At 43.7% G+C, this 19,759-nt stretch overlaps 1 protein-coding gene across 2 annotated transcripts in view; it reads right to left on the bottom strand.

The window, feature by feature from the left end:
- Positions 1-70: 70 nt before the first annotated feature.
- Positions 71-19,759, bottom strand: part of HAO1 (hydroxyacid oxidase 1) — a 28,741-nt gene continuing 9,052 nt past the window's right edge. For both annotated transcript variants that reach the window (XM_030490903.1, XM_030490902.1), the window contains exons 3-8: positions 10,875-11,130; positions 6,773-6,948; positions 5,787-5,878; positions 2,401-2,559; positions 2,048-2,117; positions 71-1,673 (exon numbers count right to left, since the gene is read on the bottom strand). In XM_030490903.1, the coding sequence (XP_030346763.1) occupies positions 1,603-1,673; positions 2,048-2,117; positions 2,401-2,559; positions 5,787-5,878; positions 6,773-6,948; positions 10,875-11,130 (824 nt within the window). In that variant the 3' untranslated portion in view covers positions 71-1,602. The remainder of the gene's footprint in view (positions 1,674-2,047; positions 2,118-2,400; positions 2,560-5,786; positions 5,879-6,772; positions 6,949-10,874; positions 11,131-19,759) is intronic.

Raw genomic sequence — 19,759 nt, 5'->3', positions numbered from 1 at the left:
TTGCAACAGATATGATAAGTGCAGTAAACAGCAGAAATTATGCTTCTCTGTGCTCTGAGAAACATTCATATTTCCTTACAGAGATAAACTTTATTTTGTTGCTATGCAACCCTCACACAACACACTACATTCTGCAGTAAATAAGAGTACAGATTTTACAACTGGAGGGCAAGCATGTGGCCTTTTGGGTTTTCTCCCCTTTTTGAGTTCCAACCCCAGCTTTAGTTCACATTATAATATTCCATCATTTTATTACAAAGCTGCCTCTAAAGCTCAGTAAGGGATATTTCAAACAGAGCAAAAAGGGAGAGTCAGAACACGCAGGAGTCCTTCTGACACTGATGGGAAACAAACGGTGGAGCCAGTGATGTCAGTGACAGTGAACAATGAAACCAAGGCTTTTTGGGTTTTTTTTTCTTTATTCCTGCTTAAAAATGAACATTAAATTTCCATAACAAGATTTTCAAAACCTTCCTGCAGTGGCCTCTGCCTGCTCCCACTAACATTGCTATACCTGCAGCAGAAGCGAGACAGATGAAGAGCCACTCTTAGTTTTACCCAAGATGAAATTAGTAGAGTTTTACCTCCTCTGCCTGCTTGCTCAGTTTGGGAAAGTTCACTTTGTAGTATGAAGCTATCCCTTTGTTCTTTACAAAATCTCTGTATCCTCATCATAAGCAGAGTGAACAACACTAAGATTTATCTTGTCTGAAGGGTGTGCATGGAAACTGAACAAAGTCACTAGGATCTTCCCAAGTGATGGGCTAATGCATCAATTATTCAAGTTCCTCCTTTGCACATGGTTGCAAATCCTAAAAACTCTTCCAGGTAGCATCAGCCTCCACTTGCCACAGCCAGCAAATGAATCCAGGTGAAAAATGGGACTCAGGGCTCCAGCTGGGTGCAGTTGGCACAGTTTGGTGAAGGCAACAGGGCTACAAGGATTTGCACCAGCCAAGGATCTGACCTGTACCTGACATACATATGTAATGTTATCTCATTGCAGAGGGGTTTTGTGTCACTTAAACAGCAGAATTTCCCCAATTTTGCTTTGCTATTCAGTTCTTTCTAACCATGTAGGCTGTAGGAACTGAGAGGACTCTTAGTTGTAAAGTAATAGCACATGGTCTTTAGGGAAATGATGCTATGTTCATAAGAAACCAAGATTTAATCTCCACAATCTACAGTGTAGTTTCTTTAACAGTGATCAAGAACTATCTTTTACATTTTAAATTTCCCCATTTTGATAGTGGCTTGCTATCAAAACATTTTGGTTTATTGTTTAACATCTAAGTTACTTCCAGGCATGTAAGTTAATATTAGCAGTTGATGCAAAACACCTTGAAGTTTCTATGTTGGTCTTATATAAAGGCCTATCTTTAATTACAACTCCCAGTAGAGCAGCTTTCCTTAACACCCTCAGAGAATACAGAAACACCTGTAACATTTGCTTTAAGTACTCTCTTCAGCAAGTCATCTCCTACAGACCACCTCTTCTAGTCTCAATTGCAGGATGAGGCCCAAAGAATGAACACAGTTGCTTTTTGTCTGGTAGCCCACTTTCTGTACAGCAGGCAACACACGAGGCAATAGTCTTCAGACCTAAATCTTGGAAGACAATACTTGATGTCTTCGTATCAGTGTCCTGCTGATTTCTTCTACTCTCCGGCACCCTGGAGTGGAAGTTACATATCAGTTGAAAGCCCTGCTTTTCCATCCCACTCTATGCCTTTTCTTTTTCTGTCCCATAGAAATCTACATTCTGCCAGATGAAATCCACCCCTTAGCGACCGAGGATTTGCCACTACTTTTCTATGGATTTATTGCTCTCCTTGTGAAAAAGATCTTTTATTGTTTTTAGCTCATCTGCTCAGTTCCCCATCTATAAGACACGGATAACAAGTCTTCTTCCCATTTCTCCATAGACTAATCTGTTTCTACTGCAAACTTTTCCACCTCCTTTGTGTGAGTTACTGTAGAATCTTACCCAGGGCAAATGAAAGCGATGAGGAAATGTGATTACTGAGGGGAAACGTTGATGTCTCACCTGTCAGTGCCATTGCCAGGCGAAACTCCTCCTTAAGCATCTGGAGAACCTCTTTTGCTCCTTCTTCACCCTAGGAGATTAGGAGACAATATGTACTATTATGTATACGTATAGCTCATGTGTGTAGATACAGACATGTATACTGTGCCAACAAAGTTTTATGCACAACCATAACTCCTGGGTACTTGTCATAGCAAATTTTAAACCAGATGGTGTGGATACACACAGACACACTCAGGTACCATCACACACGCACTCCTATGTGCACACACATACACATTTGTGCATACAACTAAGCTTAAACAGGGAGTCTAAATATCTATAAACATAAATCTAAGCTTTTTCTAACTTACCTGATAAACCAAGCCCCAGATGAGAGGTCTTCCGACGAACACAGCTCTGGCACCAAGAGCGAGTGCTTTGAGAACGTCTGTGCCTTTTCTTACACCACCATCTAGGAACACCTCCACCTTCCCCTCCACAGCTTCCACGATTTCAGGCAAGACATCAATCTAAAAGAGTGAAACCAGGAATACAGCTCGTCTGCTTCTGTAACCCTATTTATTTTTTTAATGAACTCTTACATACGGGATCAAAGTTTTAAAGAAACTAAATGAGCAGTTGCATGTTTAAGTGTATGCACAAAGAGCACAGCTTTGTATTGAAAACCAGCAGTGGCTTAGCATGTTAGCAGATATATACAAAGGTTAAATTTATTTGGAGAGTCACATAATTAGAATGAGAATCAGCAGTCACACAAAATAGCCATCAGATCCCATGGCATGTATGTGACATAAGCCAGTATCAGATACTTGTGAAGGTTATAAGAAACAGCAAGCACAGAGGAGGCCTTTCCTTGATATTACCCCCCAAGCTTCCAGTGTTCATTACTTTGGGGATGAAACTGAATCATTGTCACTTTTAAATAACCATCTTTGCTTTCTTGTTTATATTTATTATTCATTTATACTAAGGGCCAGCAAGCATCCAGGAGCCCAGAGGCAGGCCTTTTACCTATAGACATGGAATAAAAGGAAGATGTGCCCCAAGGAACATGGAGTTGGCTGAAAAATTTTAATGAATGTATTATTCCTTTTGAAAATGCATCTTGATAACAGGAATAAATCTAGAGGAGACTTCTTCATATCTGAGTTTTGATCTAAGTGGGAAATGCTTTCTTTTAATGCACTTGTATGTTACTTTCACCGAGCTCTACTAATCCCCTACACCAGTGATAAAGTTAGGGGTGCAAAAGATTTTTACTGTTCCTAAATTACAAGTAACGAGGGAGTTAAGCAGCATGTTCACACCATGCAAGAGGTCCCAATGATGAGATGAGCCTCCTGAATTCAAACCTCAAGATTAGTTACAGGGCAACTGTTCCCATAACACCTAAATAGTTCCTATTCATGAAAATCAGGAAAGACACAAAACTGGAAGCCAAGTACTAAGGAGACTGGAAACAGTGTGTGGTAGTAAGACAAAAGGCCCACAAATTCACGTCTTTCAAATACGGATGTAATTCATTTCCTTTCTAATGGATGAAAAATGACCAGGAGATGGGGGAGGAAGACTTGAAAGTGCAGTTTGTTTTTAGATTTGGATTAAAATTTTCTTGAAGTTTGGCACTTGCTGTGATTTTTTCCCCCTCCCTTTGGTTTTGCTCTCTTGCCAAACATATTTGGGATCTATTTCCATATACAGAGACTACTTTCTACATCCTGACAAGCCGTACCAACATTAAAGTGCTGTAATAGCTAAAGTATGATGCAAACCATAATTAAAACATCGATTTCCTCAATGTGTAACTAGACACTGGAAATATTAACCAGCTTGGGTTCAGCTCACGTTCTGAAAAGCCATGGAATTAAAGCAAATTATAATGGTTTTAAACCAGAAACATTTAGCATGATCTGATACAGATATTTCCATTGTGAAAACTGCATTATGAAATGTTGTTCTCTGTACGATGAAATCCAGTGAACACATGAGCTTTAATAGTGCCTTTTCCTCTGCACTGTGGTGTCACAGAGGAACAACTCATAACAGATAGTTTGAACAGAAAGTTCTACCGATTTTGGCAAAAAAATCAGTATTTCTTGAGCTTTCTCCTTCCTCAAAATAATGTTTTTAACATCCTTATACATTCTGCCTGTTGGATTGCTTCACACACAGACTTGCCCAAGAGTTTCAAGTACTCTTAGTGAAACTGAGGAATATGTTCTCCAAAGGTGACAAGAAGATAAAGAGAACAGAAGTTGAAGATAAAATTTCATTTCAGAAGTATTAGGGACCCACACTCTGAAAATTCAGTTTCCCTTAAGGTGTCTAGTACTGAATAGCTGCACACACTCCAACAGCACTAAATCACATTTGTAAGAGAAAAATCTCAGTCTTTCTTTTGAAACTGGAGAATTCCTGACATCAGGAAGTCTGTTTTCCTACCAGACCCCAGGAGTAGCAGGGGACAGCCAGGCAAGAGCATCTCAGAGGATAATGCCTCAACTCAGAGGTCAATGCCTCAACTTCATTAACCATTTAGAAAACCATTTGTGCTGGTGTTTGGCTTCCCCATGCAGGCCTTGGGTGCTGAAGAACCAGCCAACACAACCAGATGATCACTGGGTGTATGGGAAGACCTCTGAGAATCAGTGGGTGAAGGAAATCAGCTGGGGAAGTCCATCCTTGAGGATGGATTCAAGGATACATCCAGTTCTTGAGGAGAGAGCAGAGAGAAGAGCTCTGGGGACTGGAGGGGGAAATGGAGAGATGAGCAGGTAAAGCTTCATGTGCAAACACTCAGCAGTGAAAAAGGGCTTACCTGTCCCCCTCTCCCTTCAGACAACCGCCATGGAAAACAGGAGGTTTTTCATCAAGGACGCATTAGGAATGCTGAAACAGTCACAACTGGGCTTTGATTCTCCTCCCTTTCATTCTCTTTTCACTTGTGTAGCTTTTCCCACACCAAATGAAGCAAGATGAGTGATGACTGGAATTTTGAGGGTTTTCCTTCAGCCTGAACACATACTTTTTCATTTTCCTTTACTTCTTTCTGTTTTGCCAGTTGAGAACTCCTCAAATCCCTTTCACCTTTGAAAAAGGCACGGGGTAGCACGACAAGGAAAAGGAAAAAATAACATAATTTAACCACTCTGTACCTTTTCCAAAGGTGAAAATGTTTGAAAGGAGAAAAAGGGAGAGTTTCATTCTGCCTCTAGCTGTTCTGTAACCATGTAATTTTTCAGAAGCCTCTGAAGAATATTGAAGGGGAAAAACAACTCCAGTACAACCTTCAATGTGCTGCAGATGGCAACAAGGGGTTTTCAGAAAAGGATGAGAAAGGAGAAATAGATGAGGAGACTGGAAAGAAAATCCTTAAAGACTTTCCAATTTCTAAAGCTTTAACTGACAGTAATGCTCTGTCTGAAACTGCTTTGCTAGATTTCCATGCAGGGTGCTGCAGCCAAGGACAGGGTGCCCAGGTAGCTCGAAGAAACAGCCACACATCAACCCTCCTGTGTTTTATTGTCTGATCTGACCAAGGGAAGGCTGTGTCTAACTTAGAGTATAATGTGACATACATAGAGAAGAGGAGAAAGATTATTGTTGTGGGTTAAGGCAAATAACACACATATTTACAGGTTTTTCTTCCAGCTACCATGTGTTCAGAGAAGCAAACAAGAAGGCAAAAGGCGGAGAAAACCAGAGACTACTGGTGTATATTGGCACCAGTACTTACAGTTGCAGGGACCCCATCAAGCTGTCGTGCTCCATGATTTGATACCAGGATACCATTTAACCCAATCTTTACAGCTTCTTTAGCATCATCAGCTAGAAAACAAACACACGCAATATGCCCTTCCATAACTGGGAAACTCTGGCATCACTAAAAACACATTGCCAGCTAACGCAAAGCCACCTTAGAGCTTCATCCTTCCAAAGCAACATCTCAACACAGAGAAAAAGTTTTATCTTTAAGAAATAAAACCAGAAAAGTAGTTTGAAATGGGGGAGCAGAACATTTGATCACTTTGGATTAGCAGCCACTCTGGTTGCAAGCCTTTATTTTCTCTACCACATTCTGGAACTCATCACTAAGAAATTCATTTTGCTGAATGACTTTCTCCAAGGCAAAATTATTGGCATGATTACAACAATAATCCATACTTAATGAAACCACTACACTGTGCTAAGTGCTCTTTTGACAGAATGGAAATCCAGCTTTCCTTGCAGTTGTATACAGAGTTTACAGGCACAACCAACAGAGCAAGTTCCATCTTCCTGGCTGCATTTGATTTCAGATATAACTGATGTGATGCCAGCTGACCAACTTATACATTTAGTAAACTCTGGTCCCTACCTACTGAACATCAAGGTAGATACACCCTGTAGCACAGCCATACAAACCATCTGGCAGCTCCAGGTACTTATTTAAGCAGCTACTTCTGCAAGTGGCTTCATCTCTGGGTTCCTAACCATGCATGGAGAAGGTTGTTTCCCCTTCTGGTTGTTTTGTGTCTGTTTTGGCACATCTTCTATTTAACACAGCACAGAAATACAACTGTACATCTCAATGTATTCCATATCAGCAAAGCGGATGCTTTCCACTTCAAAGTAATGCATTTCTATGCAATTGCACAGAAACCTTCCCCAGCACCAGCACTTTTCCTTCCCTGTGCAAAGGAATGCCTCGTCTACCCCACAGGAGGCAGCAGAGCTACACACCCCTGAGGATTCCTTTCGCGACGATGGGCAGCGAGGTCAGCCCTCGAAGCCATTTGATGTCCTCCCAGTTGACACTTGCATCAATGGCCTCAGCTACATACACAGCCAGTCCACTGTTTTCTCCAAAGTCTTTCCCCGAGGAGAATGCCAGGTCACTGCTTGAGAAGTTCTTTAATCTAAAATGACAAAATACATAGAAAAACAGGCTGAGAAAGATTCACTGTAGCCACAGATCAGCCCCTAATGCCAGCATTCAGTTTAGCTGTGTTAAACTTTCGCTGCACTGCAGGGCAGGAGCAAAAAAACCCATTACAGCGTGTCAGATCACAGTCCTTAGTAAGCCAAAACCTTTGGCTGGCAAAGCGTTTGGTACCATTGGTACGAGTTTTTCTGGCACAAGGCAACTGTCCTGGTGCTTCCAAAAGAAACAGAATAAAGTCTAAAACCTAAAGGTTCAGCATCAAATCCACAACCAGGAGGAAAAACCAGCAGTGAGAGCACTAATGGGGGCTCAAGGATCTGTCCTCCCATAGACCTCCCGTGTGACTTTGACCATGACACTTTGCCACTCCTTTTGCCTCAGTTTCCCATCATAAAATAGGAACAACAGTATCTGCCAGGAGAAATGCACCAGAGGCTGTGGGACATTCAGACCCTAGAGTGGTACAGGCTGGATTTAAGAAGATAACATCAATCTTGCTTACCACAACTCAAGACCCACTAAAAAGTAGAGGTGCAGCAATACTCACCAGCAAAAATCCCCTTTGCTTTCATGCAGAAAAGTTGGGTTTGGGGTTTTGCTTTTTTACCCCCCAAATCACAGAATCACAGAATGGTTTGGGTTGGAAAGGACCTTAAGATCATGCAGTTCCAACCCCATGCCATGGGCAGGGACACCTCACACTAAACCGTGTTGCCCAAGACTCCATCCAACCTGGCCTTGAACACTGCCAGGGATGGAGCATTCACAACATCCTTGGGCAACCCATTCCAGTGCCTCACCACCCTCACAGTAAAGAACTTCTTCCTTAGATCTAACCTGAACTTCTCCTGTTGAAGTTTGAACCCATCACCCCTTGTCCTATCGCTGCAGTCCCTGATGAAGAGTCCCTCTCCAGCATCCTTGTAGCCCCCTTCAGACACTGGAAGCTGCTCTGAGGTCTCCACACAGCTTCTCTTCTCCAGGCTGAACAGCCCCAACTTTCTCAGCCTGGGGATTCAGCTACTGGAGGAATAGCGGATTGGGTAGGTGGTAGGGGAGAAGGAGGAAGGGAAATTTTAAGCTCCATGAATTAGATGGATCTGCATGAAGCTTTGCAAGGAATTCAGAATTTTCATCTCCGTGACAAGACCAGCATCCATCCAGTTCACCTTGGTTTGTACGTTTCCTTGTAAAATGTAGGACGAGTGGAAATTAAGTTCATATGAAAACATTAGCTATTATTTGCTCTTTAGCACCAAATCAATCTCACAGGTTCTAGGAATGAGTGGTAAGGAACAGCCCCTGCACCAAAGACTTCACAGACTTACTACACAAAGCAGGAAAAGGAGGGTAAATAGAGTAATTCAGGCTGTGCTTGTATTAGAAAGCTGAAGCAGCCCCAAGTGCTCACAAGCATTAAACCACCACCAGCAACACCAGTACCGCCAAGGACACCCATGACCCACTCGAGGCTGATGGCTCTGTTCTTTGGAAACTGTGTCTTGTTCCACATTGTGCTGTTTTATGCTCATATTCCACATTCTGGGACATGCACTGGGGTTTTTGCATGGAAACTGGCTGGTTTCAGTGCTGATTTCATGCCCGCAACAAGCTTTTCTGTTCAGCTCCAGGCCCAGAAGAAAATGAGAAAGGGCTCTCAGCAAGATCCAGCTTTTCAGCTGTTGGTTTGTGGAGGGTGGGGTGCCCAGAGGAAAACAGAACCGTGGATAAGATTGTATAAATAACTGTTGTTTTTCTTGGCCTGTGAAATGCAGATCAACACTTGGATGAATGTTGCCTTACATACGTTTCTGAGCACAATGGCACCTTGTTGTTGCTTTGAGAACTTTGTTGAAAACCTGAAGCCAAGAAAAAGTTATCACATAACTGAGCAGAGGAGAGTTCCACCGCCGGCTCGGCAACAAAACACTGCCCAAGCGTCACTCTGAAATCTGAAGGGATTCATTAGAACCTTCAAAGATTACTCCAACTTCATATGATTTAATGTGGTTGACTCAAACAAAACCTTGTTACGGTTTGGTCAGGTTGGGTCAAAGTGTTTCAGAAATGCTTTATTACTTCACTCAAACGTTTCTGGGTTGACTCACATTCAAAATCTCTTTAACCTCAGGCCTTAAAACGGTGCTGCCCCTAAAAGAAGCTATTTAAAGAATTATTTCAATGTTTTTTAGGTGAAATGACAGTGTGTATTGACAATGTTTTGCCAATCACAGATCTAGAGCAGGATTACTACATGGGGCCTATGCATACCCCATGCTACATTTTGACATTATACGTATCAGGGATATTTGTTTTTATGGTGCTTTCCTCATAAGATTGCGTTTTAACACAGAAGTCAAAGGCAGAGATAAGCTTGCTCTGTCAGCCTTCATCATGTCATCTCTCAGCTTCAAGTACAAGTGTATGGGTAGATCCAACACCCCAGGCTAGGGAGATTTTCTTGCCCATGAGGTGAACAATCAGACTCATTGCAGAGTCCCATGGCTTACCTTCCCTTTGAATAGTATGGAAAAGACGACCAACCTCAGGATGTGATATTATATTTCTTGCTCTATACATGTTACGTATAGTACGTATATAGTATAACATAACAGTTTCAGGAGTCATAGGAAGACCATTTCAGATCCATTGATAATATTCAAAATCAGCTTTCACCCTGGACTCGAATCAAAGTTAATCTGTTTCAAAATATGTTCAGTTATCCTTTTGGGTTTTTCCTTTCCATTTTTGTGTTCATTCGCAGGCTCTGAATAGGAGCAAACACAGCACTCACAATACATGCCGTGGCAGGCTGCAGCCACTACCAAGACCTACCTGCAAGATACTCATAAAATTTTTAGCTCCATTTTGTAAACCTGGGTATCCCATCCACTACAAACTCTCCCAGCCAGCCCGTGGCTGCTAACACTGTGCCAGCACTTCAGCATAGAGACGTTGTGGCTGCCCCACTCCTGGCAGTGTTCAAGGCCAGGTTGGACACAGGGGCTTGGAGCAACCTGGTCTAGTGGAAGGTGTCCCTGCCCGTGGCAGGGGGTTGGAACTGGATGAGCTTTAAGGTCTCTTCTAAGCCAAACCAGTCTGGGGTTCTTTATGTTTATCAGGGTGGTCTCTACACTCTACCAATTTATATTTACAACAGGCTGGTGAAATTAACACCCTTACAACACTGCTGGATAACTTAAGATTAAATGCTGCTTAGGCTCTGCAGTAGAGAGGAACTAGAATTAGTGCTGAAGTCAATCATGAGGCCACAAAATCTTCTGAGGTATAACAAAATGCCCCAAAACACACATGGGGATAGAAACTGTCCACAAAGAGAATTTGGAAATAGTGATACCCGTGCATTTCTGTATTTGAGTAAAAGGAGAGTTGGAGTTGCTTGGAAAGGGACTCTGTGGTCAGTATCAACATGGCCCTGGATAGGATAACAGAGATTAGAAGGAACCACAGCATTAGCTGGAAGGAACCCTTTGGTCCACTCAGGTCAGGTCCCCATTCAGAGCAGAGCCAAGTCTGCACCTGGATCCAAGTTCAAAGTTGAGCAGGTTGCACAGGGCTGTGTCCAGCTGAGTCCAAGAATATATTGATGGATGTACAAAGAAATGCCCCATCTCTTTAACTTCATCAGCCTGCAGCCTCATGTTGCCTGGCACAAAGTGTCTTTTACACTCTGCAAACAGCCAAGAAAGCTTAGTTTGGACCCAAAGCAGGTCACAACCCAAGCACAGCAAGAGATACATGCTCAGTTCCTCAGTGCTATCTCCCAGAGTGGCAAGTGGAAGAAATTCCTTGTGCCAGAGACAAGTTTCTCCCACAGCACCTCCTGGTGACCATGGTACTGCCACATGCCCATCCCACATCCCACCAGTGAACATCTACCTGAGGTGGGGAGGGAGCTGGAACTTGTTGCGCACGTCGTCGAAGCGCCTGCCGAGGAACGGCGTGTCCACCGTCACGAAGATCCCTTTGTATCCTGCTCGCTCCGCGCGCTTCACAAGGGATTTGGTAACCTCCCGGTCCTTGTACACGTAGAGCTGCAGCCAGCGAAGGCCGGATGGAGCTGCTTCAGCCACTTCTTCAATGGAAGAGGTGGCCCAGGAGCTCAGCATCATCCCCGTCCCCATTGCTTGGCAAGCTGGAGGAAGGAACACAGGGTTATGTTTGAGATTATCCAAGATTCTCTGAACAGGAGCACTTGGCTCATCAGAGCATGTCAGTGCTTGTAATCTCACCCTGCCTTCCTCAGTGTTAACGTGCTTTCAGCCTTGCAGGGAATGCAACACTGATAGCAGTTACTAGCAGTGGCGGGCTGCTGTGAGCCTTCTCTGGTTTATTCTCTGTGTTTACAGGCAAATTCCTGGTGACTGCTCCAATGCTGGAAATAAAAGATATTATAATCAAACTAAGCCTAAGCATTATTAATAATTCTTTATTCTAAGGGAAGCCTGTTTGTTTGTAAGCCCCACGTGTCTGGCTACCACTTGTTAGGCATTTCGACACATAAGATAAGGACCTACGCACACATGCACAGTTTTAAATGATCTAAAGAAATAAGGATATGGATTTAAGGCTTCCAACTTTTTGAACAGTGCCACATTGCTGCAGATTGGTGTTTTGAATCTGTCATTCTTGACATCATTGCTCTTCAGTGCTCCACACACACTCCCTTAGTTGCTTTGTCCCACCCCCAAGATGTTCACTAGCATTATACCTATATTTCTTGAAGTGCTGTTCTAGTAAATGCCTGTATTCATCCCTACAGGGAATTTCAGGGCTTAATAAAACAGGAGGACACAGTCCAACAGAGAACCTTATTTAAAGACTCAAGGGGGAAGCTCCACTGTTCTTTGCTTGAACACTTTTGCTCTGTCTCATGGCTTGAAGGAGGGGAGCCCCACATCCATCGTGTGATCCCATACATAAAGCTTAACACTTCTGCTGATAAAAAGTAGAAGTTCTGATCTCAAAAGAACGGGAGAAATGCATCCTAAGTGACAGTCTCCATCCGGAATACCCCAAAAGTAAATAGAGAGATGAGCAGGTACAACAGACAAGTGGTCACCAAAGTCTTCACTGAAGCTAAAGCAATGGGTGCTCATGCCCGGTGTGTTTTGGCCTCTCCTTTACCTTCCAAAGGCTGTGGAGTGGAATCACTCCCCAGGCATGGGAAGCCCCATGGTTAGATGTCACTGAACAATCCCAGATGGGGTCAAGCAGCCACAGGCTTGTGCCAGCCACCTCCCTGGGGGTGATTGCCAACCCAGGCTGCACTGTACACCAGCTAACCTCATACAGCTGTATCTTTATGAATCTATCACTTATTCTTCTTGGAGTAATCTGTCACTTAATGTAAAATAAAGGAAAACACACTGTAAAACTCAAAAATATTATAGAAAGCCTTCTTTTTCTTGGTCTACCGCAGTATGCATATTTGTAATGTAAATGGAGCTCTGTTTCTAAACGTCATCTCCAGCCCATCGAGGAATTAAAAAGTGGTCTTTATGACAACATTTTATTAAATAAGGATTACAAGTCTCTTAGAGTGGAAACTTATGAACAGCTTATTCAAACAAATTGGTTACACCCTCCCAGGGCCACCAGGCAGCTTTCAATCACTGCAAATAGAGAAGCAATGACCCCAAACTTGCCACATTGAAGCCTTTTCATTCCTTCCTTTAAAATTACTGAAAATAGTTCCCTCTCACAGATTAAGTACCTAGAAATGAGCTGCTTCTAAAGAAGCCATGCTTACTGAATGCTCTTCTCTCCACAACTACCTGAAAGGAAGATAGAGCCAGGAGGTGGCTGGTCTCTCTCCCAAGTAACAAGTGACAGGTCAAGAGGAAACAGCCTCAAGCTGCACCAGGGGAGGTTTAGATGGAGCTGAGGAACAATTCCTTCCCCAAAGGGTGCTCAGGCATTGGAACAGGCTGCCCAGGGCAGTGCTGGAGTCACTGCTCCTGGAAATGTTCACAAACCATGCAGATGAGGCCCTCAGTGCCATGGGTTAGTGGTGGCCTTGGCAGTGCTGGGGTAGAGGTTGGACTTGATGAGCTTAGAGGTCTTTTCCAACCTGGTTGATTCTGTGATTCTCTGATTCTCTGATTCTAAAGTCCTGTTAAAAATCAGCTGTGGTTGGTTATTGCAAATCCTGCAGTAAGTGGTTTGGTAAATCAAGTCCATCAAGTGATGCTAAGAAACAAGGGATCCACATTCCTGTTGCGCTGTCAAATACAAGTTCATGAATGAGAGGGAGAGTCGCTAACCCAGCAATTGCAAAACCCTTAGATCAGATAAGGGGGAAATGTAAATGTTACGGTTCAATCTGCCTGTAGGTAGCCATTTATTTCCATTCTTCCTTTTATCCTCAACCTCTATAGCCCTACGGACACAAGAAGCAAAAATTACAATAGAAACTGCACAGTAAAATCTATTGGGTGAATAGAAGATTTAAAACACAATAGAACACTGTACCCTTTCAACTGCATACGTAGCAATAGAGAAAATAATGCTTTCATCTTATTTAAGGTTAGATTTAAGTGGTTTGGTTCAATCAGAGTTCAACCATCCCAGGCTGGGTTATGGCACTGTCAGGAAGGCGCACTCACAGCATTCCCCTGCCCTGTACAGTTATCAACCCGCTGGTCCAGTGCCAGCTCGACACGTGTAGTTTGGATCCGTGTGGTCAAATGCAAAGTTCACACACACAAAAGCTTTCCAAGCTTTAGAGATTCCAGTTTTGGTTGATCTGTGCTTTATCTTGATCATTTCAAAGCTTATTTTGACAGTTTTCTAGGCGTTCAAACACATGATACATAGGCCTGAAGTGTTGCCAGGTTCTATTTTTCCTTCTTACCTCAAATCAGGTTTTGCTAAAAATATACTCCACTTCTTGCATATTTAGCTGCAGTGGAAGAAAACAGAAGCAATTCATTTCCTCCAGCAACTATATTTTACACTTCAATTTTGGGGTGCTGCAAATACCTCTGTTTATTATTGTAAATCAGTACTACTAGATCCGTATTCCCACAGGATGCTCTTGTAGCAATCTGTGACATTTGCCAGAGTTTAAACATCGGATTTTTGTAAACCAGCCTTTCCTCATGCCATTTCAGATTGCTTTTAGTCTTTCTTTCCTCCCCACCCAGGTCTTCTTTTAACTCCAAGCATTGCCCAAAGCATACATCCACCTTTATACACACCTCAGGCTCTCACTGAGGTCAGTGACAGTGCAGAGAGCACAGCAGTAGCCACACACAAGAAGCTGGGGAAGTTTTCGATATCAGGATGATAAAGCTTTTAGTTATTTGTTCTCCACCTTGTTTCAGGGCTAGATGCAGCTAGAACTGGGATATGGTGGGGTTCCTAGGAAAGGGGAGCTTCACCACCTTTGTTCCATGTGCAGGTTTCTCAGCCCCACTGCTGCCTCCTTGCACTTAGGGAAGCCACAAGCAAGGACGTACCTTCTCACCACAGAATACAGACCTTGATAAGACGGGGCCTTCCTCATTCTTGGGGAATTCGGAAGTATTTTACATAGCAACAAATCAAGCAGACCATGGGACAGGAGCTGCTTGGGAAGTCCACAGGAGAACAGAGCGGTAACCGTTTTTAGGCCCTTTTTCACCCTGAAATCTCAGTCTTCTTCTGATGGGACATCACTTTGCTGACTGGTTTAGGAAGGGTATGGAGTTTGTCCCTGTGGGCAACCCAGCAGCAACATACTTGAGGGGAGGACACTGGAGAAGAGCCCAGTTCTTGTATATCTAGTCCGGGTTACCTTGTATAGCAATGGGAACTTCCTATTTTTCTTTAGCTGTGCAAATTCCCATCATTTCCCTTTTAGGGATACCTCAGAAGCATGCAGCCCAGCTGCCCCACTGTGGTCATTCTTCCTGAATCCACTGACCCCAGGTTAGGGGCCAGAGGACATTACTGGGAACCAACGCGATGTCCTTCTGGCACGGTGGTATTTCTCAAGAGAAGTAGCTACGTTCTTGGAGCTGCATCTCCTAAGAAACAGAGTTGTTTAAAGTACTTAACATCACTCTCTTGACGAATGACGCTTGGCTGAGAAATCCCCTGCCTGGCCTTACCTCACTCACCCCTTACAAAACACTGCGTGCGAGTTGTGCCTACAATCCTTGTGTTGACACAACGCACTGTGTCAGATGTGCGGGAAGGCTGGAGGCAGCAGGGAAAGATACACGTGGCCAGAATGGATCTGGCTGCTCTTAGGAGGGCTGTTGTGCCAGACTGCCCGTGTACACTTGCATCAGAAAGTCCCCTTGGCCACGATGGTGTCTGGGGGGGAGTCAGGGACAGGTCAGTCCAGGCCATGTTGTCCTACGTGAACATTGTCCTCTTAATGACTTTGAAGCAGCCATACCTTAAAATTAATGCTTTTGGGGAACAGCATATAGGTAGCAGGTGAAGCTCTCCTGTGAGGACAGGCTGAGAGAGCTGGGCTTGTTCAGCCTGGAGATGAGAAGGCTCTAGGGAGACTTTAAAACAGTCTTCCAACACCTAAAGGGGCCTACAAGTATCCTGGAGAGGGACTTTTTACAAGGGCAGGTAGTGACAGGACAAGGGGGAATGGCTTTAAACTGACAGAAGGAAGATTCAAATTAGACATTAAGCAGAAGTTCTTCCCTGTGAGGGTGCTGAGGCGCTGGCACAGGGTGCCCAGAGAAGCTGTGGCTGCCCCATCCCTGGCAGTGTTCAAGGCCAGGTTGGACACAGGGGCTTGAAGCAACCTGCTCTAGTGGAAGGTGTCCCTCCCCGTGGACACTGGATGAGCTTTAAGATCCCTTCCAGTCCAAACCATTCTGTGTTTCTATGAAGCATAGGTACAAAGTCCTGCTATTTTCGCTGTAGCTGAGCACAAAAAGCAACAGATTGCAAGTCACTCTGTGACTGTGCTCATCACGTGTGCAATGAGCACAAGGAACCTGAATTCAGATGCTCAGCAGCACCAGAGCAAACAAAAAGCATGGCAGAAGTCTGTTAAGAGCCAAAGGAACAAAGGTGTTCCTTCCTCTCTAGTGGAAATTATAGAGCTGCCAGTAACTCAACTAAAACAGGGAAAAAAGGCTTTTCAGTCACTATTCCTATTCTCCATTTGGCAAAGCAAATGCTGCCATCACATCGCAGGTGATGCTGAAACCCTTCATGCGTCAGCAGTAACTCAGAAAGCTGTCTAAAAAGCAATTGCAGAGGGTAAACATCAAAACATCAGGTCTGAGCAACCACCAGTCAAAGCTTTCAAGAGATCAGGCCAAGAAAACGGTCAGGCTGTTCCACCTGATCTTCAGCAAGTCACAGAAGTCGGGTATTGCAATACTGCTTCTGGGCTAAACCACAAGAACATAAGGCGATCGGTAGGTAAGATAGCAGCGTGTGATTAGCAGCCACGTAATCAGAATAGAAAGCTTGGTAAAATAATGCTACAAATCTGATTATCATTGATTCAGGTTTCAAAAAGTTGCTATTTCTTGTTAAGCAGCTGGCACACAAGGGTTTGCTTTGGTGTACTTGAAGGTGGGACCTATCTAAGGAGCACTTGCAGGGAGTGCTGCCTGCAGAGAAGACTCCCGGGAGACCTTATTGCAGCCTTTCAGTTCTTAAAAGGGGCCTGTGAGAAAGGAGGGGAGAGACTTTGTATCAGTGCCTGTTATAGGATGAGGGGTGGTGGTTTTGGACTAAAAGAGGGGAGATTCAGGCTGGATGTGAGGAAGAAATTCTTTACAGTGAGGGTGGTAAAACACTGGCACAAGTTGCCCAGAGAGGTGGTGGATGCCCCATCCCTGGAGACATTCAAGGCCAGGATGGACGTGGTTGTGGGCAACCTGATCTAATTGAAGATGTCCCTGCTCATTGCAGGAGGTTGGACTAGATGAGCTTTGAAGATCCCTTCCAACCCAAACCATTCTGTGATTCTATGATTCTAAGCAGAGATAAAGTTGGGATGGCAAATGAATAGTGAATCTTCTAATGGACAAGCAAGAAAAAATAAGCCATGGAGAATCAGAAGAGTCCTGCTGAAAAGTGTTTAGAGAAGAGCCCTTTGCTCTTTAATGGTGGCTGAGATTATTCATCAAATTTGGCAAATGTTTTTAGTTCGAGAGGTTGAAATTGGAGTGGGAATGATGAGAAAAATTCACCTAAGTCAAAATGTCATGTGTTGATATTTTCAACATGGAAATGTTTTCTTCTGAACTAACACTTTTGTCTCAAAACAGACCTATGGCAAAAAGCATTAGCTGGTAGGAAAATGCAATAAAACATTGTGTTTTGGATCAAATTAAACATTTTAGTTAATCCAAAACAATTTTCCTCCCAATTTTTCAGTTTCTACTGAACAGAAAATCCATTCTTTGGAAAATTGCAACATAAACTGATGAATTATAACTAAAATGCTTGGGAATGTACTTGAAGACAGACCTGGGAAAAGTGGTCAACCAACAACAATCTGTGTTCAACAAGTGGTCAACAACTGCCAAGGTCCACGAAATTGTGTCAAAGACAAGAGAGCTTCCTCCACAGGGTCTCCTGGTCCATTTGGGTATGTCAAAGAAAACTGAGGAGCGACCTCATTACAGCCTATATGGGCAATAGTTTTTCTTTTTGTTGTTTTTAAATCTAGCCAACAGAAGTATAACTAAATCCAACATCTGGATTTGAAGCTGTGCAAGTTCTGACCAGGACTACAGTTTATTCTGCCCAGAGTGGAGTTAGATAACCTTTGGAATAAGCAAAGTTGTGTTGGATGGCCTGTCACCAGCAGCTTTTAAACTTACAACAGAACAGTTTTCCCCAGAAAGATCCGTTACTAATGAAACAGAATTGTCAATGAAGGTGTGTTTGAGGGGAGCTGCCAGACTTTGGCCTGTTTTGGTAAGATACACATTCCTCTCCACCAGCTTGGTCACTGGGGCAGAGCATCCCTTGAGGAGCAGCAGCTCGCAAAGCCCTGACGAGCCCCAGAGTGAGAGCTGGGAGTTTTGCCTGCTGAGAGACACCATGACATGCCCTTGTTCCCAGAGAGAACATTTACGCTGCCACGTGTGGAAAACCTGCTGGAAGAGGAGATCGTTCAAAGCAAAACACTGTCACTGAAGGGAATTCCTTGGCAGGACCAGGCATTGGTCTCATGGTACAAAGAGGCAGGGGAAGGAGTTGTTTCTGCTCCCTGCACCACCTTGCTCTGCAGGTAAGGATGGTGTAAACCCAGGGTTATGTCTTGGGGTTTAACCCCAACAAGGCAGACGTGTGGCTTGTGGCACCTATCTAATGGTGCCCAGACACACACAAGTGGGTTCTCCTTCGGGCAGCTGCTTTGTCCCCCAACATGAGCTAAGGCACTGGCAGGGAACGGGCAAGATTCAGACCACACTGTGCCCCTGCCCATGGCAGGGGATTGGAACTAGATGATCTTTAAGGTCTCTTCCAACCCAAACCGTTCTATGACTCTATGAAACATGGATCCTTTCCAAGGATCATCACAGCAGCAAGGCACCACCTACACACCTGAACCAAAAGTCAAGCTTATGAAGTACACCAGGCTTTGCAAAGGCCACAAGACTATGGATCAGACTTTCTCACCTTGTGTAAATCACAAAGCAACCAACAATCCACTCGCTTATATTTCATCAGTATCACAGAGTTTAAGACAAGTTGGATGTGGCAAACCCCCTGATCCCAAATGTTCCAAGATTAAGGGAACTTTAAGCCAGACATGTACTTTATGGCTAATCCCTGTCATATTAGAAGGTCAAACGCTTGGCACTGAAGACCCCACTCCACCTCTAACAGAGCACAAAACTGAAGTGTATTTTTGCTACAAGAAACACTAATACAATGCAGAAGGTGCAACTTGAATTACTCTCATCTTTGAAAGCGATTTACTAAAAATTTACCAACTCCAATAGATGTTTTTATTTGATCCCACATTCAAACTGCCGTCCATCCACCAAGCTCTCCTAACTGGAAAACCCAAAGACACTAAATGAAATAATCAGATGTTAACATATGAAAACATAAGTTCACAAAAGCCAGGAAGTTCCAAAATTATCTACCACAATGATAACTCAGCCCTGGTAGTCAGCCTCATTGTGCCACTCGGCTTTATGTGTCGTTAGGGATTTATGCCTGAAAACGTGGCCAGGCTGTAGCATTGGCGGGAATTTTTGGTAAAGAACATCTGAATTTTGTGTGTTTCAAATCTTGCTCTAAACATTGCATTAAGACATTTGCACTTAATAGTGGAATGCTTCAGGGTTCCCAGCATAACCTGGGTCAGAAATGATGCTCAAGAGCTGCTGAAGGGCAGGACATCACCGGACACCGCTTCACAAACCAATTCAAGGTATTTGAGCTCCACCGTGTGGAACACGCCGGCACGTACAATACGCATAAAATCTTTGGCTTCCTAATAAATCTCCTGGGAAAGGGGAAAAAATGTGTCTAAAAATACTATAAAGATGGAGAGTTGTGCTTTTGCAGAGATTGCTGCTGGGGTTGTGCTGCCCATCACGGTGCACACCGCAGCGATGGGGCTTTTTAATGGGAATTGAGACCAGCTCCCACTGCAGAGCAGGTAATGAGACTCACTTCATGCCAGCATTTGCTGCATTGGTCATGGAAATGCTGTTAGATGAATAGCTCAAGCATGTACAGGATTTACTATTTTTTAAATATTGCCTGTCTAGGTTTTTTATCCCTTTCCATTCAGTGCTGGAGCACTGAAATGCACAGCCCAGTGC

The sequence above is a fragment of the Strigops habroptila genome, chromosome 6, assembly GCF_004027225.2.
Source record: "Strigops habroptila isolate Jane chromosome 6, bStrHab1.2.pri, whole genome shotgun sequence".
NCBI lineage: Eukaryota > Metazoa > Chordata > Aves > Psittaciformes > Psittacidae > Strigops > Strigops habroptila.
Note: the sequence above shows the minus strand (reverse complement) of the source record. Positions and strands in the feature narration are given on the sequence as shown.